This window comes from Eriocheir sinensis, chromosome 18 (genome assembly GCF_024679095.1).
Source record: "Eriocheir sinensis breed Jianghai 21 chromosome 18, ASM2467909v1, whole genome shotgun sequence".
Classification (NCBI taxonomy): Eukaryota; Metazoa; Arthropoda; class Malacostraca; order Decapoda; family Varunidae; genus Eriocheir; species Eriocheir sinensis.
In genome coordinates, this window is record NC_066526.1 from 6867646 (window position 1) to 6892724 (window position 25079).

General features: G+C 42.2%; 1 protein-coding gene across 1 annotated transcript in view; it reads left to right on the top strand.

Moving 5' to 3' along the window:
• Positions 1-25079, top strand: part of LOC127000262 (sortilin-related receptor-like) — an 88975-nt gene that overhangs the window by 52596 nt on the left and 11300 nt on the right. Inside the window, exons 15-18 of the mRNA XM_050863712.1 lie at positions 1431-1543; positions 9997-10159; positions 13878-14220; positions 15432-15631. Of these exons, the coding sequence (XP_050719669.1) occupies positions 1431-1543; positions 9997-10159; positions 13878-14220; positions 15432-15631 (819 nt within the window). The remainder of the gene's footprint in view (positions 1-1430; positions 1544-9996; positions 10160-13877; positions 14221-15431; positions 15632-25079) is intronic.

Genomic DNA, 25079 nt, shown 5'->3' on the forward strand with positions numbered 1-25079 from the left:
AGGAAAGGATTTTAACAGTGCCAGGGATTGAACCCACAACCGGCGAGATGGGAAAGCCACTCCTTAACCCGGTAGCAGCAGGGATCATGTTTCTTAACCTGGTAGCAGCGGTGATCATGTTTCTTAATGGTCCCTCTTAGCGAGAAAAATGAGAAAAAATCACCCCTCACACAAACCATTTCATAATATATATCAAAGCATTTGTGATCAGATTATGTATCAACTATTTTGGGGGGTTTATATCATGGCACAAATTTGGCCCGTCGCTGCTACACAGTAAAGCCACAAATTTGGCCTGTCGCTGCTACCGGGTTAACCAGTCGACCAGAGTTACCCCCTCGCAGAGTGAGTTTGGGAGACTTACCCATCAGGCGGGTCAGGCACTACAGTATTATGAAAGGTTGACAGTGGGAGATTGAGACTGAAGTGAAGGGTGAAAAGCGATGAGATAGGCCAAGGATGAAGTTAAAGAGAATTTGAATGGAAGTGACAGGAGCTGGAGTGAATACTCAGTGAAAGACAAGGGACACGGTGGAATGGAGGAGCTTTGTTTGTGTCCATTGCATGAGGGAATCAGTCAGCACAGAAAAGAACTGATTGGCTACATTCTGAGAAGTGCACAGTCTTGAAATAGTCATCACTATCTTGTGGCAGTAGGTTACTATCTGTTTTGCGATTACATGATGTTCTGTTAGTTTATGAATTTTTAATTTACTGATGAAACGGTGATAAGTTACAAAGAAGTTTCTGAGGAAAAGTATGAGTTTCTTTGATCTTGTCCATATTAAGTTTACAGATATCACTAACTTTCCTGCTGTTGGTAAGTTTTGTCAGTTCTTCTAAATATTTCATCACTTTTGGTTCTTAGTTTCATACCTTTGCATTTCTTTAGATCTTTTTTGTTTCCTATGTAAGTTTACTGCTACTGTTCACTAGTGCCTTTCCACTTATTTCAAGGGCTGCTCCCATCACAATTTTAGTTACTTTGTCGTTTTCTTCTGTATCTTCTTCAACTTTTTTAAATAGAACAAATTCTTGAATCTACTTGTTGAGCTTGAAGGAGATATAAAGGAAACAAATGATGAATTATAATTATATATAATATCTGCAGTATTGAAAAGATTAAGAAAAAGAAAATGTTTGCTTTAGAAAGAGAACTAGGCAGATTCATCTTTGCTTTTTAATAGGAATTACTTGGTGTATTCATTGATTTATTAACATAATGGGGCATTGGATTAAGATATGTGAGAGAGAACGAAAGAAATTAAAGGATTCTCTTTGCCAGTGCCTACCATATTCACTCCACAGCTCTTGTTAGTAGTCAATCATTTAATATTTTGCCTGTTAACCAGTTGGCAATACACTGTTAGCATCAAAATATTTCAAGATAGCTGCAGTTTTCTCTAAAATCTGCATGTCTTGTATTTCAGATGTGACAATGGCAAATGTATACACTCTCAGTGGAGGTGCGACCTGGAGGATGACTGCCGTGATGGTTCAGATGAAAAGAACTGCACAGTGAAACCAGAGTCTGGATGCAAAAGTAAATTTTCTTTATATTTTATCATCAGACAACAGTATGTATAGTACCCTCTTGAGTTACGCGCTCGTTTCATTCTGAAGGTATAGCGCTAAACTCGAGGACCACGTAACGCGAGGTATTGAAAACACTAAAAAAGCGCTTATCTGTTCCGACCTGTGGAGATTTTTTTTTTTTTTTTTTTTTTCCCCCCACATGTGGGCTATGGCGCCGGTAGACTATCCATCTGGGCCTGATGGTCGGCCCCGAGCCCGTCATGGTGCAGGCAACTGTTTATAATGGCGCCATTATAATTGGCTCATGCTGCCCCCTGGTGCTCACTTTTTTTTCTCCTTTACTCCTTTGTTATCCCAAAATACATACCTTTGAAAAAGGAAGAAAACAGGAAAAGAGAACGGGTCGTTTTAAAGCCACAGATGAAGCCTTATGTTTGGCTGAGCTCTGAAAACACGCTTGTGATTTGCTGGGAGTCCGATGACGTCATCGCCGGCGCTCACCTGGTCAGGGGCCTCGCTGCCTTGGGGCAGTGTCACAATGGCCGTTTTCCTCTAACCATTGTGGCTATTGGCAACTCACGTGTGCCCATCCGGGAGCGAGTTGTCGGTTGTCCGTAACCTGATGTCACACTGGGCCTTTTTCTTCCCACCGCGTTGGCGGCAGCTTGGGCAACCGGCAAATCCAACTTTACCGGGTGTGCGTCACACACGGCCAAGGTCGGTTGCCCGTATCCACATCCACAACCTAAACAAAGCACTTGCCCTGTATCAACATGGCATCATCTGATAAGGTATGGGCTGCTGTGGCTTGTGCTGCCATTACCCAAGTTATGGACTTGTTGCATCAGTTAAATGGCAGGAAGAAACTGTTGTGGGTGTTGCGTGTCTGTGGGTCCTCTGTGCCAGTTCTCATTGTCACCATTGCGCATGAGCGGCCAACCCACCCATCTATTTTTTTTTTTTTTTTTTTTTACAACAAAGGAGGCAGCTCAAGGGCACACAAAAAAAGAAAACAATAATAAAAAAAAAGCCCGCTACTCGCTGCTCCTAAAAAAGAAACAAAAGAGGTGGCCAAAAACAAGATCAAATACGGGAGGAGAGGTGTCCTGATACCCCACCTCTTGAAAGAGTTCAAGTCGTAGGCAGGAGGAAATACAGATGAAGGAAGATTGTTCCAGAGTTTACCAGCGTGAGGGATGAAAGAGTGAAGATGCTGGTTAACTCTTGCATAAGGGGTTTGGACAGTATAGGGATGAGCATGAGTAGAAAGTCGAGTGCAGCGGGGCCGAGGAGGGGAGGCATGCAGTTAGCAAGTTCAGAAGAGCAGTCAGCGTGGAAATATCGATAGAAGATAGAAAGAGAGGCAACATTGCGGCGGAATTTAAGAGGTAGAAGACTATCAGTATGAGGAGGAGAGCTGATGAGACGAAGAGCCTTAGCCTCCACTCTGTCCAGAAGAGCTGTGGTGGAGCCCCACACATGAGATGCATACTCCATACGAGGCGGACAAGGCCCTGTATATGGACAGCAACTGTGTAGGGGAGAAGAACTGGCGGAGACGGTACAGAACGCCCAGCCTCGAGGAAGCTGATTTAGTAAGAGATGAGATATGAAGTTTCCAGTTGAGATTTTGAGTTAAGGATAGACTGAGGATGTTTTGTGTTGAGGAAGGTGATAGCTGGGTGTTGTCAAAGAATAGGGGATAGTTGTTTGGAAGATTGTGTCGAGTGGATAGGTGGAGAAACTGTGTTTTTGAGGCGTTGAAGGACACCAGGTTCTTCTTGCCCCAATCGGAAATAATAGTAAGGTCTGAGGCTAAGCGTTCTGCAGCCTCCAGCCTTGAGTCGTTAAGTTCCTGAAGGGTGGGTCTTCTATTAAAAGAAGTTGAGTAATGCAGAGTGGAAGCATCGGCGTAGGAATGGATAGGACAGTTCATTTTGGAAAGAAGATCATCAATGAACAACAGAAAAAGAGTGGGAGATAGGACAGAACCCTGTGGGACACCACTGTTAATAGATTTAGGGGAAGAACAGTGACCATCTACCACGGCAGAAATAGAACGGTCAGAAAGGAAACTGGAGATAAAGGTACAGAGAGAAGGATAGAAACCGTAGGAGGGTAGTTTGGAAAGTACAGATTTGTGCCAGACCCTATCAAAAGCTTTTGATATGTCCAGCGCAATAGCAAAAGTTTCACCGAAACGGCTAAGAGAGGATGACCAAGAGTCAGTTAAGAAGGCTAGGAGATCACCAGTAGAATGCCGCTTGCGGAACCCATACTGGCGATCAGATAGAAGGTCAGAAGTGGAAAGGTGCTTTTGAATCTTCCGGTTAAGGATTGATTCAAAAGCTTTAGATAGAAAAGAAAGTAAAGCTATAGGACGGTAGTTTGAGGGATTGGAGCGGTCACCCTTTTTAGGTACAGGCTGTATGAAGGCATACTTCCAGCAAGAAGGAAAGGTAGATGTTGACAGGCAGAGGCGAAAGAGTTTGACCAGGCAGGGTGACAGCACGGAGGCACAGTTTTTAAGGACAATAGGAGGCACTCCATCAGGTCCATAAGCCTTCTGAGGATTGAGGTCAGAGAGGGCATAGAAAACATCATTTTGAAGAATCTTTATAACAGGCATAAAGGAGTCAGAGGGGGAATGAGTAGGAGGAATATGCCCAGAATCGTCCAGAGTGGAGTTTTTAGAAAAAGTTTGAGAGAAGAGTTCAGCCTTAGAGATAGATGAGACGGCAGTGTTGCCGTCAGGACTGAGGAGTGGAGGGAAAGATGAAGAAGTGAAGTTGGAGGAGATGTTTTTGGCTAGATGCCAGAAGTCACGGGAAGAGTTAGAGAAAGCAAGGTTTTGACATTTTCTATTAATGAAAGAATTTTTGGTTAGTCGGAGAATAGATTTGGCACGATTTCGGGCAGAAATGTAAAGTTCATAATTAGCATTAGTTTGAAGGCTCTGGTACCTCTTGTGAGCTACCTCTCTATCATTGACAGCACGAGAACAAGCGTGATTAAACCAAGGCTTTTTAGCGTAAGGAGTAGAGAAAGAACGAGGAATGTATGCCTCCATTCCAGAGACAATCACCTCTGTGATGCGCTGAGCACACACAGAGGTCTCTATCCTGGAAGCAATAATCATTCCACGGGAAATCGGAAAAGTACATCCTCAGGTCGTCCCACCGAGCTGAAGCAAAATGCCAGAAGCATCGCCTCTTCGGTGGGTCCAGAGGGTGTACAGGAGCGATAGGACAGGATGCAGAAATAAGATTGTGATCGGAGGAGCCCAACGGAGAGAACAGTTTGACAGAATAAGCAGAAGGGTTTGAGGTAAGGAAGAGGTCTAGAATGTTGGGCCGATCTCCAAGACGGTCGGGAATACGTGTAGGGTGCTGGACCAACTGCTCTAGGTCGTTGAGGATAGCAAAGTTGTAGGCCTGTTCACCAGGATGGTAAGTGAAAGAGGATGAAAGCCAAAGCTGGTGGTGAACATTGAAATCTCCTAGGATGGAGATTTCAGCGAAGGGAGAGTGGGTCAAGATGTGCTCCACTTTAGAATTCAAATAGTCAAAGAATTTTACATAGTTGGTAGAGTTAGGTGAGAGATAAACAGCACAGATGTATTTAGTAATAGAATGACAGTGAAGTCTTAACCAGATGGTGGAAAATTCAGAAGAGTCAAGGTCGTGGGCACGAGAGCAAGTGATGTCGTTCTTGCGTGCGCAACATCCAGCTTTGGATTGAAATTTAGGATAGAGATAGTAGGAGGAACAGAGTAGATTGCTGTCAGTAGCCTCAGAAACCTGTGTTTGGTAAGGAAGAGAAGGTGAGGTTTAGAGGAGGAGAGATGATGTTCCACAGAATGAAAATTAGAGCGAAGACCATGAATGTTGCAGAAATTGAGAAGAAAGAGGTTCGAGGAGTTATCAAGACACCTCTCGGTCGGCAGCCAGAAGGAGTCCTCCCTGGGAATTTGTGGTCCCCCCCCCAGGCGGGGACTCCGAGGCTTGGTGTATGTGCGCCATTTTGAAATTTTGATTTTGGGAAAAGGTGTATATGTTGTGTGAATGTAGTGTGGTGTGGATAGAGAGAGGATCTGTCTTTAGAGAGCATGCTGAACTACTCTCCGGTGTTGGTGAGACAATAGGGAAACGGTTAGTGAGGACATGGGAAGGGTCTTTGGAGGGCTTCAGCTCCCTTCTCACCTCCCATATATACCTCACCGGGAGTGGCTTGCGCCCGTTCGGTAGGTGCCTTCCTACCTACTCCGACCACATAAACACGTGGATCGAGTAACAACAAAGACACACACACACACACATGCACGCACACACTAGACTCATCATGAACCATGGCAGATGTTTCTCACAAACAGATATGGCTTCCCCTTTTCCTAGAGTGTGTTAGAACTTATTTGGTGAGTTGTTCATACAAACCAAACATACCCAATGGCAAGAAGAGAGCAGTATTAAAGATGACTGCTCTCTTCTTGCCAAGAGCTAGGTTTGGTTCATATGAGCCACTCACCAAATACATTCTAACACACTCAAGAAATGGTGAAGTCATTTCTGTTTGTCAGGAACATCTGCAATGGTTTCTAATGAGTCTGGTGTGTGCATGTATTTACCTAGTTATAATTTTACAGGGCCTGGGCTTACGTTCGTGTGGTCCTGTCTCCGTATCTATAATTATCCAACTTTTCCTTGAATCTTTGCACACTCTTCGCCGATACTATTTCTTCACTTAATCTGTTCCAAACCTCTATATTTCTTTGTGGGAAGCTATATTTCTTTATGTTCTTCTCTTAGTAGCAATTTCTCATTATCTACTTATTCCATTTTACTCAGCCTATATATTTGCATTAGGTCTCCTCTTTCTCTTCTTTGTTCTAGTGTTGGCAAGTCCATTTCCTTTAGTCTCTCTTCATATGTCAGTCCCTCCAGTTCTGGAGCCATTTTTGTTGCCATCCTCTGTATTCTTTCTAGTTTTATTATGTGTTTCTTCACATATGGAGACCACACTGTTTCCGCGTATTCTAGTTTAGGTCTGGTCATAGTAGTTATTAATTTTTTCATAATTTCTTTGTCCATGTAGTGGAATGCTATACCTATATTTCTCACCATGTTATATGTATCACCGAAGATCCGATTTATATGACTTCCCGGTTGTATATAATCTTGCATTATTACTCCCAGGTCTCTCTCTTCATTTACTTTCTTTAATATTTCACCATCTCCCATTTTATATGTCCATTTTGGTCTTTCTACACTTTTTCACATTTCCATAACATGACATTTCTTCACGTTGAATTTCATCTCCCATTTCTGATTCCATTTCCAAATCTTGTTTAGGTCTTCTTGCAGCTCCTTGCAGTCTTCACTGTTTCTTATATGTCTTTGCAGTTTAGCATCATCCGTGAACAGGCTCATGTGGCTGTTTATTCCCTCTGGCATATAATTAATATAGACTAGGAAGAGTACTGGTGCTAAAACCGACCCCTGGGGCACTCCACTTTCCATTCCGATCTAGTGTCCTTAACCACGGTTCTCATCTCTCTTCCTCTTAAGTAGCTTTCCATCCAGCACTTCATTTCCCCTCTCAATCCTCCTTTATTTTCTAGTTTCCACAGCAGTCTTGAATGTGGAACTTTGTTAAATGCCTTCATTAAGTCTAGGTAAATGCAATCCACCCATCCGTCTCTTTCTTGTAATTTGTCCGTCACTCTTGAGTAAAAGCTCAGCAAGTTTGTCACACATGAGCGGCCTTTCCTAAACCCATATTGATTGTTTGTGATTAGATTATGTTCTTCTAGAAATCTCATCCATTGTTCTTTTATTAATTTCTCACATATTTTGCATACTACACTGGTCAGAGACACCGGTCTGTAATTTAGGGGTTCTTCCTTTTTTCCACTTTTGTATATAGGTACCACTTCTGCCCTCTTCCATTCCCTAGGCACTGTGCCCATTTTAATTGAGCACCTAACTAACCAACAACAACTAACTCATTTCTGCACTCTTTAAGTATACAACTTGAAACTCCATCTGGTCCCACGGCCTTCCCTTCTTCCGATTCCCCCAATAGTTTTATTATCTCCTCTTTATCTATTTTGACCTCTTCCATATATACATCTAAGTTGTTTTCTTGTGGTTCATTAAATAATGATTCTTTGGTAAACACTTGCTGGAATTTTTTGTTAAATAATTCCGCCATGCCTTTGGGATCCTCGATCTCTACATTCTCTTCAGTCAGTCTTTCAATTGTTTCTCTTGATTTAATTTTTCCATTTATAAATCTATAAAATAGTTTAGGTTGTTCTTTACGTACTCATTTCTCGCTGCCTTAAAGTCTTCTCTGTTTCTTTGATTTTTGTTTCTTTTTAATCTTGACCACGCTTTGTCTCTTTTCTTTTGCCTTTGCACATCTTGCATTAAACCAGTCCTTTTTAACCCTCTCCCTCGGTCTGTATTTTGGTACGAACTTCATAACACCTGTGTTGTACGCCCTCATGAAAATATCATACTTTCCTTGAACTTCGCTTGTACTCATTAACTCTTTCCAATCCATTTCACCTAAAAACTTCTTGAGGTGTGTGTGTGTGTGTGTGTGTGTGTTTGTTGTTATTCGATCCATGTGTATGGCTGGGTTGGTCGTGCACGCGCAGTGGTGACAATGAGAACTGGCATGGAGGAACCACAGGCATGCCACACCCACAACTGTTTCTTCCTTCCATTTAACTGCAGCAACAAGTCCATAACTTGGGTAATGGCAGCACAAGCTGCGACAGCCCTTACTTTAGCAGACGACGCCATGTTGATACAGGGCAAGTGCTTTGTTTATGTTGTGGATGTGGATACGGGCACCCGACCTTGGCCGTGTGTGACGCACACCAGGAAAAGTTGGAATTGCCGGTTGCCCTAGGTGGCGCCAATGCGGTGGGAAGAAAAAGCCTTGTGTGACACCAGCTTACGGATAACTGTGAACTCGCTCCCGGTTGGGCGCATGGGGGTTGCCCGTAGCCACAACGGTTGGACGAAAACGGCCATTGTGATACCGCCTTAAGGCAGTGAAGCCACTGATAGGGTGAGCATTGGCGATGACGTCATCGGACTCATTGCGAATCACAAGCGTATTTTCAGAACTGTCAGCCAATCGTAAGGCAGCCACCTTCAACTGCAGCTTCATAACGACCCGTTTCTCTTCCCGTTCTCTCTCTCTCTCTCTCTCTCTCTCTCTCTCTCTCTCTCTCTCTCTCTCTCTCTCTCTCTCTCTCTTGCCATAGCCACAATGTTTGGAGGAAAACGTCCACTGTGATACTACCTTTTAAGGTAGCATGCGTGACGCCGATGGTAAGTAGACGTGACCCGTACATGTCAAAGCAGCGCGAAACTCGCGATGATAATGCGCTAAAGTCGGGATGGTAAGAATTTAGTACTAACCGTGAAACTCGAGGATCGCGAAACTCAAGAGGGTGCTGTAATTATTTTGAGATTAAACTAGTACATTTGCTAATCATAAACACTATGCTATGCATTGTAGGGCACAAGGCATTGCTTATAAGTGTTTTGCTGCACCTCTAAGTGATCGTTTCTCTATATTTTTTCTTGCTTATTGGAATTATTTGTTTATTGGAGAATAAAATCTTGCCATACAACCGTGTTTAGCTTCCGATGGCGATTTTGTAACAGGACATGGTCGTAACACAAATACTCCATGGTATATATATATATATATATATATATATATATATATATATATATATATATATATATATATATATATATATATATATTTATATATATATATATATATTTATATATATATATTTATATATATTTAGGGTAGGCGGTGGCCGAAGTGATAGCGTACTGGACCCACATTCAGCGTGATGGACGACGCGGGTTCGAATCCTCACGCTACCACTCGGATTTTTCGGTCACCGCCGAGTGGCTTAAAACTACCCACATGCTGTCCTGAAGACCACCCATCAACCCGGACTCGAGAGGAGGCCGTCCAAGCGAATCAAGTACGAGTTCGGGGCAGCATGAGCCAATGCAAGATGGCGCCACTATAAACACTACCTGCGCCAGAATGGGCTGGGCCGACCATCAGGCCCCACCTGGAAGAAGCCTTGGGCCGACCATCAGGCCCCACCGGGAAGATGCCTACCGGCGCAATAGGCAACAACGTAAAAAAAAATTATATATATATATATATATATATATATATATATATAGATATATATATATATATATATATATATATATATATATATATATATATATATATATATATATATATATATATGAGCTATTTATTCCATTTCATTTATATAGAGAACTGGGTGTTGTACTCATGTTATTGCTTTTCCCCTGGCAAGTCTCCTATTTCAAAGCAAAAAGGAAAAAAACATCTTAGCTCTACTCTGAAGTACACTCTATTTTTACATGTCATTTTTTCCAGGCACTGAGTTCATGTGCAGCAACAAGCAGTGCATCCCTGCATCATGGCAGTGTGATGGGGACAAGGACTGCACTGACAACTCTGATGAGAGCAAGTGTCAGTCATTCACATGTACTTCTTGGCAGTTTGCCTGTCTCTCCAGCAGAAATAAATGCATTTTCAGGTAGGGGACTTAAAATTCTTTTTTTTTTTTTCTGACCCCCTTCACAGAGCTTGAGTACATAGGTTGCCTGGAGAGTTGAATGTGAGAGTTCTAACAAAGAGGTATGTTGGAATGGCTAAAAAATGGGAAGTGAAGGAAAAGGAAGGTGTAGAAATCAATCAATCAGTGTGGGCATATGCCGGGGGGCACGTTGCTTTGCCCACCCTATGACACCAAGCCCGGGGTCCCTCTAGGCGAGTCTCCATGCCAGCCCCCTTCCCAACCCGAGTACTTCCCAGAAGGATCTGTTGACTTGCTCAAGCCACGAACTCCGTGGGCGTCCCCTTGGCCTCCTCCACTCAAGATTGTCTCTTACAGAGACAACCCGATGAGCAGGAGCAGCTTCAGGGTAACGTGCCACGTGCCCGTATAGCCGGAATTGGCGCTGACGGACTATGCAGGTAATATATGTCGAATCAGTCTCACGGAGTAGTCGCCGGTTTGACACAAAGTCATTCCAGCGATATCCCATGATTCTGCATAGACATTATTACCAAAGGCATCAATCCACCTCTCAAAGTCCCCATTTAGTGTTCATGTCTTACAACCATAGAGTAAGACAGGGAGCACGAGGGACTCGAAGATCCGGATCTTTGTCCTTCTCCACAGGTATCGACAACGCCATATACTTGTTTTGAGTGAGTCCATAACACCGTGGGCCAGGCCAATCCGCCATAAGACTTCCTGGCCAGACTCACAGTTGTTATGAACTACGCTACTTAGATACGTGAAACTTTCTGAGATCTCATGTCCTACGCCACACTCATGAACAGACTGTACTGTGTCATCCAGCAAGCCTCCAAACACTTGTACCTTGGTCTTGGCCCAGGAGACCTGAAGTCCCAAGGGCTCCGCCTCCTCATGCAGTGCCTTGAGAGCCATCACCAAAACCTCCAGCGACTCCGCTAGGATTACTGCATCTTTGTCAAAAACAAGGTCAGTGACCCTGGTATTGCCAATGGATGCTCCACAATGACTCTGGTCCACAACTCTGCCTGGTACCCAGTCCATACAAGTGTTGAAAAGCGATGGGGCAAGGACACAGCCCTGCCTTACTCTCGCATTCACAGGAAAGAGGCTCGACAAGCCCCCCCACACTTCACAGCACTCTCTACCTGTAAGAAAGGAGAAGTGATAAGTTAAAGGAACCAACAGAAAAAAACCCACGTCAATATGTAGTGAAAATATTATGTCGCGGAGTACACACACACACACACACACACACACTCCCATTGCTCCCTTTCTTAATGCATTGATAGAGACCCAGAATATAGGCCAGTCAGCAAACCAATAGTCCTCGCAGGAATCCCACAGAGTCGCAGAAGATCCCAGAGTGCCTCACGATGCACTGAGTCAAACGCCTTCTTTAGATCAACATAGGCTGCAAGCATCCCCTGTCGAAACTCACGTCGGCGCTCCACCAGTATGCAAAGTGCTAGGATATGGTCAGTTGTTGATTTACCAGGCGTGAACCAAGACTGTTCAGGTCTCTGCAGCTTCAGCATCTGGCTGCGAATTCGCATCAGCAACCTTGCCTGGCACACTGAGCAGTGTAATACCACGGTAGTTGTTGCAGTCCTGGCAGTCCCCTTTCCCTTTCCAGATAGGGACGACTAACCCCCTCTTCCAGTCAGGAGGAATGGTACCGGACTGCCATACGGCAGTCAAGACCACATGCAACCCACGGATCATGGCCTCACCTCCAGCTTTGAGCAGCTCTGCACTGATGTAACAGGTGCCAGGTGCCTTTGCACTTGGCCACAGCCTCTCTGACCTCAACCAGAGAGGGTAGGTTTTCGTCAATGGGTGGGTCAGCATCCGCCATCTGCAACCCAGCAACTGGAAGCTGCCCACGCGGAGGGTCTGCCATGCACAGCTGCTCAAAGTACTCAGCCCAACGAGCCCTTTGCTCATCCATGTCCGACACAAGGCAGCCGTCAGCTGTTCGGATAGCGCTCACCTGAAAGGGAGACTTGGAGCGGAGCTTCTTCAGGGCTCGGTAAGTAGGTCAGAGGTCATTTGCATTTAAATGGCTTTTGACTCCCTCAGCGAGACCCTCGACGTACCTCTCCTTTTCTCTCCTCAGGAGAGCTCTAGTCTTACATGACAGAGCTCTGTATTGGTCCCGATTCCCAGCAAGTCTGGCATATGATATGGCAGCATGACTCTCCTCAATATTCTCCAGTGTCTCCACCAAGGCAAAGCCACTCCCAGATCTCAGGCGCTCTCCAATGCATTCCTTGGCAGCTTGCATAGTCTCACGTTTGAAAGTATCCCACAGTTCTACAGGGTCCTCCAGGGTGCTGAGCACATTGAACCGATTTGAGACTGTCACTGCCGACTCCTGAGCACATGCCAGGTCCTTCAGCCTCTCAAGATGGAACAAAGTAGTGTTGCATCTTGAGATTCTTCTTGACCTGACATGAATCTTGAGTGTTGCACAACAAGCCTATGGTCAGTTGTAAAGAATTCGGCACTCTGGTAAACCCTGCAGTTCTGAAGGATCCTCCAACGAGTACTTATGAAGATTTGGTCAGTCTCCTTAGCTACCCCTTTGGCATCGCTATACCAAGTCCAGCGGTGCAGCTCTGGTCTCTGGTACCAGGAACCCACAATTCTCAACTTTCTGGATTTTGAAAAATTCAGGAGGAGAGAGCTGTTGATGTTCCTAGTTCTAGAACCATGGGGACCAACACATAGATCATAGCCAACCCTGTCAGTGCCAGTAGTAGCATTGAAGTTGCCCAGGACAATGAGGTGTCGAAAGAGAGGACAAATTTTTGTTATTAAAATGGCAGTAGAGGAAGATTAGAATTTTGTAAGCTGCATTTCTGGATATAGAGAAACATTCAATATGAAAGTCAAGGGAACTTCATGGGGTGCCCTGGGTAGGCGGTGGCTGAACAGATAGCAAGACAGCCCCGCGTTCAGGAGGATGCGAGTTCAATCCCTGACGGGTGCCACCAAGCTGGGATTTCTCAGCCGCCACCAAGTGGCTTAAAACTACCCACATGCTGTCCAGAAGACCACCTATCAACCCGGACTCTAGATTCTAGGATTGAAGATGAGCTCCGGGAGGGCAGCATGAGCCAGTGCAAGATGGCGCCACTATAAACACTCGCCTGCGCCAGAACGGGCTGGGCCGACCATCAGGAACCACCGGGAAGAAGCCTTGGACCGACCATCAGGATCCACCGGGAAGAAGCCTACCGGCGCAATAGGCCAAGACGTAATTTTTATTTTTTTTATTTTATTTATTTTTTTATTTTTATTCAGGCACGTGTACATTTATGTGTACCTGTAAGGAGTAGGCAGGTAGACACCTGGAGAAATGGATGCAAGTCACTCCTGGTGAGGTATCTATGAGAGGCAAGGGGATGTTGCAAGCTTATCTAATTTGAGGCCCTCCTGCGTTATCACTTCCCATTTCCCTTTTGTCCCATTGACACCAGAAAGTAGTTCAGCATGCTCTCTTAAAACAAATTCTCTTACTTATTTCAGTTTTAGCCAGTGTATTATGATTTTAGCCAATGTATTATGATTTTCTATCCCTGCCAGTGATGAAGCTAAAATATATATATATATATATATATATATATATATATATATATATATATATATATATATATATATATATATATATATATATATATATATATATATGTACATTTTTAATCAGGAATTGGCAGTGTGATGGAGAAAACGATTGTGATGATGGGTCAGATGAATTCAACTGTACCACCACCACCACAACTCCCCCAAGCTCTACTGCAAAGGAGTGTGATTATGGGTCAGATGAAAACTGTTCTACCACCACCACCACAAGCTCTCCTGAAAAGGAGTGTTCAGAGCTGATGTTTATGTGTGATAATGGCCACTGTGTTCCCTTCTGGTGGAGGTGTGATGAACTGGATGATTGTGGTGATGCATCAGATGAAGCTGGTTGTCCAACTCATGGCTTCCATGGCAACATCACAACACAAAGACCTGAAACCTCAACAATTGCCTTCACTTGCCTTAAGGTGAGGGGGACCACATTTGTAAATACAATACTTTCTTGTGTAAACTTATATTATATTTTTTTACAAATTTTATAAGGTCAAATTGAGCTACTAACTTTTACATTGATACTGTTTTTCTAGGGGTTATTACTTCTATAGTCTCTGTATACTAAACTAAACTGGCTTAAAAGATCTGCCCCTTGCACTCTGCCCCTTTCCTCCTGAATGGCTGAAGGTTACAGTTGGGTATATATGAATATTATATTGTAGAAGATCACTTTAATGAACTAATTCAGCCAAACATCAGTTTGCTAAATTGAAATTTTTGATAAATCAAGAGAATTCATTTTCCAGCCCCCACAGCCCCCTAACACATTGCCCTGTGACCTCCCATGTTCTAATATGTTATTCTACATTAGAAATAAAGGTCATACAGTAAAAACAGTAGGGAATTTATGTGAAAAGGCACAAAAAGCACTGATGACACTGAAACATGCAGGACGTCTGACAGAGGCAAATGACAACAACAAACTGATTTTTTTTGTTAAATTTCACAACAATAATGTAATGAAATTTTTCTGCTTAAGTGAGCTTTACACTAAATAGTATTTTGCTAAATTGAGCTTTTGCAGTATTAGCCTTACAGGCCGGGTGGGTTTAACAGATGCTGTCCCCACCATCTAGACATTTTTGCTCAGATTGGTGTGTTTTCCACTTCAAATTACATGAAAATTACTGAAGCAGTACTAATATGAAACATGTCATTGTTTACCTGAATCCTTTTCCTATGACATACAAAGACAAGTAGCTTGTCACAGTCATGTGACAAAACAACATATTTTTTGTCCCACCACGTGAGTGATCGACATAAGAACATAATAAAGAACATAAGAATATAAAGAGTCTTCAAGAGGCCAATTGGCTTGTACAAGGCAGCTACTGTAAGCCTAACCCCACATTACCTCACTATGAATTTCTCTAACCTCTTCTTGAATGTGTCTGTGGTATTGACACTCACAACATGACTGCCAAGCTTGTTCCACTCATCCATGGTTATTGGCAAACCAATTCTTGCCTGTGTCTCTGTTGAATACGAATTTATCTAACTTAAACCATTGCTACATATCCTACCCGGTTCTTTTACAACCAAACCCTATTAACATCCCCCTTATTAAAGCCCTTCATCCATTTTTAAACTTTTATATGTAAACATTTACATATTACATTTTCAGGATCAGTTTCAGTGCAGTACAGGAACCTGTATATGGGAGACCTGGGTATGTGACAATGACTATGACTGTCCTGGGAAAGAAGATGAAGAGAACTGCCCTAAGAAGACTTGTGCTGCCCTCAGTGAATACCAGTGCCGGCACAGCAGTGGATGCATCCCCAGCACTCTTTTATGCAATGGCCATAATGATTGTGCAGATGGGTATGTACAAGTCCCTCCTTTTTTGGTGGTTCAGAGTTCTTTATGGTCTGGAAGACAATCCAAGGGTCAGATAGTAGATATGAAAAGCTCTCACAATCCACTATTGATGTAAAACATGTAGAAATTGCAAAAAAAGAATTAGCCAGTATAGATGAAGAGCTACCTTGATGCTCTCTTCTTGAAAAAGGTTATGTGATAGAAAGAATTAAATCCAGTACCAGTAGAAGTAAGGCTGTTCTAAAGTTTACCATTGAAAGGGATGAAAGAATGAAAAAACTTTTTAACTTGTGCATGAAGTAGTTGGATAAAATAGAAATACACTTGAGTGGAAAGTCTTGTGCAGTGAGGTTGCAGAAGTTGTCAAGTTCAGCAGTCAGAATAACATTCATGATGAGAGACAGCAAAAGTAGTAACAGTGTGGCAAATTTTTAAGAGGGAGGTTGAAGACAATCAGTTTAGAAAAGGTGAAATGATGGGGTAGGGGAAATGGCCTATTTTATTTAGAAGAGCTGTATACAAGAATCTTCCTCACACATACCTATAGGCAACACTGAATAGAATAGCAGAGGCATTAACCCTTTCAGTACAGTGACGTCGACGTTGGCGTCAATGTATGGAAAGGGTTAATCCTTTTCTAAACCTCTTAATCCCTTTACATTTCCTCTTAATCCTCTTCTAAACCTCTTCAGAGGAAATGGAAGAGGATTAAGAGGTTTAGAAGAGGATTAATCCTCTTCCATTTCCTCTTAACCCTTTCCATACTGTGATGCCGATGTCTGTGTCACTGTATTGAAAGAATTAATAGACATTGGAAAAGAGGGAACAGAGTCATCATCATCACTATCACCACTCCCACCTCTACCACTACCATCAAGCATGTGAAGATGAAGCTGTTAGCATTTTTGATGTAACATTTTCATTTTGGTAAACCTGCAATTTGTCCGCTAAAAGAAGCAAAGAAGCCTCAGGTCATCAGAGAATCACACAGACCGTGGCTGTTCAACCGCATATAACTTACCCTCTCAGTGTCATTTTGCCACATGTATAATTATCTCTTATATAATACACTCTAGTCAAAACCACTTGTAATGTCAGTTTACTCCTGCTTTCTTAGGCAACTCCATCTAGAACATAGTGGTGGCATCATGTCAACCTGATGCTGCTTACCTCTGCAAGTTTCTCTAGAAAACAGTTAGTTATTACCTGATTTATTGGGAAGGGGCTGAACCACCCCTTGGAAGCAAGAAACTAAGCACTCATGGTCTGAACTAGACTGTCTTTCTTGTTACCTCTTTTCTTCAGCAAGGGAGGCAGCTCAAGGGCAAAAATAAAATAATAAAAAGCAAAAAGCTCAAGGCACTGCTCCAGCAAAAGAGAAAAGAATGCAATGCTAGAAGAGAGGTCAATTTCAGGAGAGGTGTCTTGATACTCTCCTCTTGAAAGAGCTCAAGTCGTAGACAGGAGGAAATATAGACAGATGAAGGCTGTTCCAGAGTTTACAAACAGAAGGGATGAAAGAATGAAGATGCTGTTGAGGGATTTGGATAGAATAGGGATGAGCAAGAGTAGAAAGTTGTGCACAGTGGGACCACAGGGGGCATACAGTTAGCAAGTTCAGAAGAGCAGTCAGCGTGAAAATATCAACAGAAGATTGAAAGAAATGCAACATTGTGCCAGACTTTAAGAGGTAGAAGACTGTCAGTAAGAGGAGGGGAATTGATGAGACGAATATCCTCTGACTTCCATTCTGTCCAACTGGGCTTTCTGTGTTGGAGCCCCCCCACACACGAGGTGCATAGTCCATACAAGGTCAGACAAGGCCCTTGTATATGGGCAATATCTGAGAGGGTAAACAGATCTGGTGGAGGCAACACAAAATGCCTACCTTTGAGGAGGCTGACTCAGCAAGAGATAAGATTTGAAGTTTCCAGTTAAGATTTTGAGTCAAGTGTAGACCAAGAATCTATACTGTAAGCTAAGTGTTATCGAAGAATAGTGGATAGGTGTTTAGAAGATTGTGGTGAGTTGACATGTGGAGAATTTGAGTTTTCTTGATCTTGATAATAATGTGCAGGGCACCTCTCAGGTGCATAACAGGTATCTTTGAGGTATTGCAAGACACCAAGTTCCTCCTGCCCAATTCAGAAGTGGTAACATGGTCCAAGGTTAAAATATTACTAAATGCTACAGATCATTACACATGGAATGGCAGAACAACCACACTCACATACAACAAAACATACACTCTACAAGGGAGAAGTGGGGAAACACAGTCCAAGGCAGGCTCTGGTCTGCTCTGGCAGACAGCTTAATGAACACCTAAAACAACAATTGATTAAATTTTCAACCATCTGCCTGCCTATTGAAGTCTTTCCCTGTTCACAATATCATTTTGGTATGGGAGACTGTCATGTGGGAAATGATATACAGTACCCTCTCGAGTTTCGCGATCCTCAAGTTTAGCGCTTAGTCCTAAATTCTTACCATCACGACTTTCGCGCATTACCGCCACAAGTTTCGCAGTGCTTTGACATGTACAGGTCACGTTTACCTACCGTCGGCATCATGCATGCTGCCTTAAAAGGCGGTGTCCAACCATTGGGGCTGTGGGCAACCGTGGTTGCCTGTATGCCCAACCGGGAGCGAGTTGTTGGTTGTCCATATGAATGGAAAACGGTTGTGAGTACGGGCAGTATGCGGTACCGAACGGCTGCATGTAAACAAACAGACGACGGCAGTGGCTGAGGAGCAGTGGAAGATGGCCCACCAAGAGACTCATAAAATGGACTGGCAGAGCTGCTTTGCTTACTACTTGATAAACAAGATAAGAGAACACCCCTTGCTGGGGAACCACAGTCCAAAAAACTTTTTTGTTTATCTCCCGGTGTTGTTTTCCTCTTCTTCTTCTTTTGACCTATAATGCATGGCAGCGACGGTGAAAAGTAACAGTGGAAAATAGCAAAAGGGCATAGAAAACCAAAATCAGGGAAAGAAAAGAACAGAAAAACACCTAAGTTCAGGGTGAAGTGTATAAGTGCGCACTGTGAAGTAAATAAGGGCCGCTTTCACAGTCACTGTTTGTTTTGATCGTTACCAATGGCGGCGATCGACGCTTTAGTTTTCCACGTGAAATTGGCCTATGGGGTAGTGGTGGCTGCAGAGAAAGTGACAGGTGTTGAGAGTGTGTGGTAAGGTGCAGGGCGGGGCTAACCCCGCAGCCGCCACGAGGTGCCGTTGTGAAGGCAATACCTCCGACACCATCACATCACATCACTACCCATCGGCCAGTTTCACTTGGAAATACTAGAGCGGCGATCCCCGCGACTGATAACGATCAAAACAAACAAAATGACTGTGAAAGTGGCCCTAAGTGCATGTTGTGAAGTATAAAAGTGTGGAGAAGGAGGACCTAAGAAGCGATACAAAACATTACAGGTCAAAAGAAGAAGGTCCACTGTACACTGGCCGGTGTTGCGAGAAATATCTCCCCGATGAAATTAGTCATTCTGCTGTCCACCACACACGCGCGTTGTGGGAATACACAGCATTAAAAGTGTTAATTTGCCTGGATTTGTTCTTTTTTGTCCGCTTGTGGTCTTTGTGAGCGGTGAGGGAAATATGTAAGCAGTAAGCAAGTTGAATCTCTCTGTGAGCTATTTTGCGATTGCGGCGGCAGTTTACGTTCAGTAGGCATTGACAAGTCAATCACGATATTAGGGATTTAATGATTTATAACAGAAAGAGTTAGCAGATTATACCATAACACACAGAAAGCTACCAGAAGCTATAGGTTTGTCCAACTGTACCACGGGTGACAGCGAGCAACCGCCCTTACTTAAGCAGACGACACCACGTGGATCACAAGCGTTATTCATAACTGCCAGCCAATTGTAAGGCAGCCGCCTTCAACTGCAGCTTCAGAATGACCTGTTCTCACTTCCCATTTGCTACCTATTACCAAGGTACGTATTTTGAGATAACGAGAGTAAAGTCGAAAAAATTGTGATATCAAAGGAGTAAAGTAAAAAAAAAAAAAATTTTTTTCCATGGGCCGGAACCAATAAGCGCTTTTTCATGTATATCAATACCTCGAGTTTAGCGCTATACCTTCGGAATGAAGCAAGCGCAAAACTCGAGAGGGTACTGTAGTTTGCAATTGACCCCTGGATGAATAATACATATATTTGCCCCCAATCTCCCCGCCACATCAGTGGGTTTGTTTACATTTGGGTGGTGGTGTGCATTGTTACCACACTCCAGTTTTCAACAACACGTGGTAGCTCTCTGTCTCTTTGAGAGAGAGAGAGAGAGAGAGAGAGAGCGCGCGCGCGTTGCCTGACTCCCGCCACACCCAGCCACAGCCATAGTGAACTCAGCACACCCAAGTGCAGTTCTAAATGAGCGAAAAAGGACGCTAACCAGACTATATTTAAAACATTTTGTGTTTCTTATATATTATTACCAAAACAATAATGAGTGACAGTAAGATCGACAGACGTAACAATAAAAGTGAATGTATGGTATAAATTTATTCACAGAAACAGTATGTATTTACTTATTACTATAAATTTTATACAGTTGTGCATGTACGTAGTCAATGAGACAACCATACTGCTTACAAACATCACTAAAGCAAGAATAATACAACGTCAGAGTGGTGCGCAAGATGAGGGAGGTTGGCAGGAGGACGCACCGAAGCGCACTCCATAACCATCCCCCATAGAAGCAAAAATAAGCCGATATGAGTGTTATTATAACTTTTCACTTTAGTTTTAGACCATTTACAATTGATATATGCAATAAAAAAAAGAACGATAGGTGTTCGGGATTGAGGTGAAAAAAAGCTCAAAATAGCACAGGGCTGTACAGGTTAAGGGGTTGCCCGTCAGGTAGGTTAGGTTAGGTTTGGTTAGTTTAAATTCATTCAACAGGCGGTGTGGGGTGGCAGAAATATGTGCATGATGGGACAGGGTGGCAGTTGTGGTCCACTACTCAGGCCAGTGTTGTGAAAAATACCTCCTCACAAAAATAAGTTGCTCTGCTGTCTACCATACATGCACACTGTGGGAACATACACTAGGAAAAACATTAATTTGCCTGGTTTTGTTTTAGTCTGTCAACTTGTCATCTTTGTGAGCGGTGAGTGAAATATAGAAGCAGTAAGCAAGTTGAACCTCTCTCTGAAAGCTATTTTGCGTATGCAGCGTAGGGCGGCAGCGGGTGTACGACAGGCATTGAAAAGTCAGTCATTTAATGATTTGTGACAGAAACAGTTAGCAGATTATTTCATAACACACCAAAAACTAACCCCCCCCCCCCCCAAAAAAAAAAAAAAAAAAAGTTGTCTGCCGTGAGATAGGTGCACTTGTAAAATTTTACCCTTACCTGTAACAATACAGCCCCCCATAGGACACCACTGCCAACCTGGCAGCCTCAGTGCCTCGCAGTCCATTGCCAAGTGTGTTTATAGAGACAACGTGCAGACAGCACACACAATAAAAAAACTTTATACCTACGTTTATTAGATTCATCGGTGTTATTATTCGTATTTTTTAATTTCCGGATCTAATAATGAACTTTCGGCATTAACGACTAAGTTCCCCCAGTTAGTCTGTTATATCAAGGGTTTACTGTATATCTAAATTATTATTATATTGAAATTTTTCTATATATTATTTTGTATCTAAGTACAGTAAACCCTCGACATAACGGACCTGCTTATAATGGATTTCAAATATAACGGATAAGTTCAGAGGGTCAAAAATCCATGGGGACCGACCAAGAATAGTTTTTGAACCAACTGCACCCAGTAACTACAATAGCAGTTGCTAGCCACCTCGCCCTCCTCCCTTTATCTGCTGTTCCATCCTTCGGTTACTGTGGTCTTTTTCAGCTCACCTGATGAAATATTTTCCTCTTTGTTGTTGCCTTTCAAATGAAGAACTTATTTACATCACAAGAAAGTCTTATGCATCAATCCAGGGTGAAAATGTAACATGAAATAGCCAAGTGTTTGTACTGACACAGCTTAACCCTTTCCTTGCGCGCAGTGTGGCCGTGACTATCCCCTCAGGCGCAGTCGGGTAGCTCAGTTGGGGGTCTCTTTTAACCTCTGTATCTCAAAAACTATTCATCACAGCTAAAAAACAAAAACACCATTGGAAAGAGGAGGTCCAGATCTATAGGAGTCGGTTATGGTTGGCTGATTTAAATCATGTTGATTTAAATCAAGATTTAAATCAAATGATTTTTTTTTTAAATCATTGCTTTAAATCAATATTTACTTCTGCCCAAACCAACATGGAATGTAAAGAAAAAATATAAAAACAAACACATACTTACACCTGCTTTATATATTCCTGAGAAATAGAACACTAAAAGCTTCCTTTTACAATACAACAAAAATTTCCACATTCCATTAAAAAAATTAACTCAAAGGGTTTTACTTGTAATGAACTGTACTTATTTGTGAGGAGTAGAATATTAAAGCACTTCCTTTTACAATACAGTATAACAAAAAATTCCACATGCTATTAAAAAAAGGAAATCAAAAAGGTTTACTTACAATGAACTGTACTTGTTTCCTGAAGTAATGAATTTAAAAAAAAAAAAAATTATTATGCCCTGTATTTAAAACAAAAGCACATTGAACTTATACTGTAAAAGCAGTCTTTGAAAAATAATGATACACTTCTTTGAAAGTACTTCATAAAAATTCTCTAAAATCGAAATTCAAAATCTTTAAAAAATAAGGTTTTTAATTCTTATGACAATAAATTTGGTTCTTTTCAGTCTTGCTACTATTCCTTGTAACTCCAGTTTACACTGTTTGCATATAGCTCTCCATGCTTTCCCAGACTTTGAAGGAATTCTGTTAAAATGTTCCCACACTGTATCACTCTTCCTACCAGATACATTAATCCTTGTGGTCAGTGACATCTCTACACTCTTGCTGTTAGCTCAGGAATGAGTGGCTGGCCTGTAACACCCAAACAGTCAAACTACTACACAGTGGCACAAGTCCGGCTATGTCCTAACATGATGTAAGAGGAACAGGACAGAGCCTAAGAGAGATGATGCAGTCCTGGTCAGTGGCTACTGGGCTGCTTGACAGGTTCAAACACGTTATAACCAAGTGAGAGATGATGCAAGATGATGATGATGCTGTAAAAACACTCCAAAATGTGTTTTAAACTAATGTATGGAATATATATATATATATATATATATATATATATATATATATATATATATATATATATATATATATATATATATATATATATATATATATATATATATCTTTCCAAATATTTTTATGCTGATTAGTAAAAAAAAAAAAAAAAAATCTGATTTAAAAAAAAAAAAAAAAATTTCTTAAAAAATCAAAAAAATCACCAACCCTGTGTATGCCTCTCTTGCAAACGTACATGAACATTCAGGGAGTGTTGAATGTTAACACTTACGTCTGTGCGTGCGTGATGATCAGCCATATTGAGGGAACTGCGGACATTTTTTTCTTCAGATTCTGGCAAGGGAGCATTGCCAACTACTTGGTCAAAGAATCAGTCGGTGACAGGTGAAGCTGTGCAAAAATGCCACTATATTAGGCAAGAACATCCACCAGTTACTCGTCCGTAGATTTGCCGCGCTGGGCTGATATGATTTTCCACCAAATTTAGTGAAGAACCCAATCAATTGGCAATCCTGTGTTGTGAGAATTAGTGTTGGAACACTCTCATACGCGGGAGATTTGAGTGCGGGTGGAGGTCGCAGCAGGTGTTTAGCGCCACCAGCAAATATGCCAACGCCTGCTGCAAGCGTTTAGCAATGAAAGGGTTAAGGCAGAGGTCGGTAACCCATAATTTGAGAAGAGCCAGTTTCTTCAAACTTGGCAGAAAAGCAGTCCTTCTGGAGCTGCAGTGTAAATTGTGAATGGAAATTACGAAACATTAATATTTCCTCCTCCATATGAGAGCTAGGTAATATACCCACAGACAAGACAAGATAGTAAATTAATAATAATAATAATAATAATAATATTAATAATAATAACAATTATAATAGCAGCTGTCATAAAATAAACTATTTTATGAATGATGCCCCTCCTTTAATTTAATATGATATCACCAACATATTGTCAATCGTTTATAGTTTGTTACCATGACTGCACAAGTATTACATACTTTTAAACAATATGCCAACTGTACTTAATATGTCTGGTCACCATGGTGGGTTTAAACTTTAATGTGACCTCTGCTCCTGAGCTTCATTGAAGAGCTGCTCTATGTCTTTAGCATTTGCTCTTATTTTCTACGAAAATTTGGATGTTTTAAGTAGGTGGCTGGAGCAACATGTCTCTTAAAAGAGTCACATGTGGCTCCGGAGCCGCAGGTTGCCGACCGCTGGCTTAAGGGGTTGCCCATTAGGTAGGTTAGGTTAGGTTTGGTTAGTTTGAATTTATTTGGCATGCGGTGTGGGGTGGCAGAAATATGCAGCGCAAGATGGGACAGGGCAGCGGCGGGGGTGGTACACTACTAAGGTCGGTGTTGTGAGAATTACCTCCTCGCAGAAATAAGTCGCTCTGCTGTCCATCACACATGCATGGTTTTGACTTAGTTTGTCCACGTGATCTTTGTGAGCAGCGAGTGAAATATAGAAACAGTAAGCAAGTTGAACCTCTCTCTCAGAGCTATTTTGCGGCTGTGGCGGCGGGTGACAGCAGGCATTGAAAAGTCAATCATGCAATGATCTGTGACAGGAACAATTAGCAGATTATTTCATAACACCAAAAACTACCCCCCCCAAAAAAAAAGTTTGGTCTGCCAGTGTGAGATAGGCACACTTATAAAATTTTACCCATACCCGTAACTATATGGCCCCACTGCCAACATGACAAACCTCAGTGCCTCGCAGTCTGGCTATACAGACAACATACACAATAAAAAACTATATACCCTATTTGATGGCTTATAAGACACTCTTTTTTCCCAAAAAATGTCCCAAGAAAATCAGCCTGCGTCGTCTAAGGTCAAGATTCAGCTTTGGGTTACTGGCTAGTGAAGCTTTAGTGCTGCAATAGTATTTAAATTTAACTGCAAAGCTCTCCGCAAACATAAACAAGGTGGCAATCGCTTCTATACCAACAACGGCAACTCTTTTCTTTTGTCCATGTATAACAGATGTACTTACCGCTACTTCATATAAAAGAACACCAGTCAGGAAGAAAATTAAGTGGCTATGCTTAACCATGCTTGTACCTAAACAAACCAGTTGATGCCATGCTCTAAACACACTTTCTTTTGTTTTAAAAGTGTGCAGAATATTCCAACTAAACACACGATGTAGAACACAAATTAATTTTATTTTCACTCTTCCATATATTTAGAAAAATGTACTAGAATATTACAACAACTAGAATTACAATGTAGAATATTAATAGAAAAAT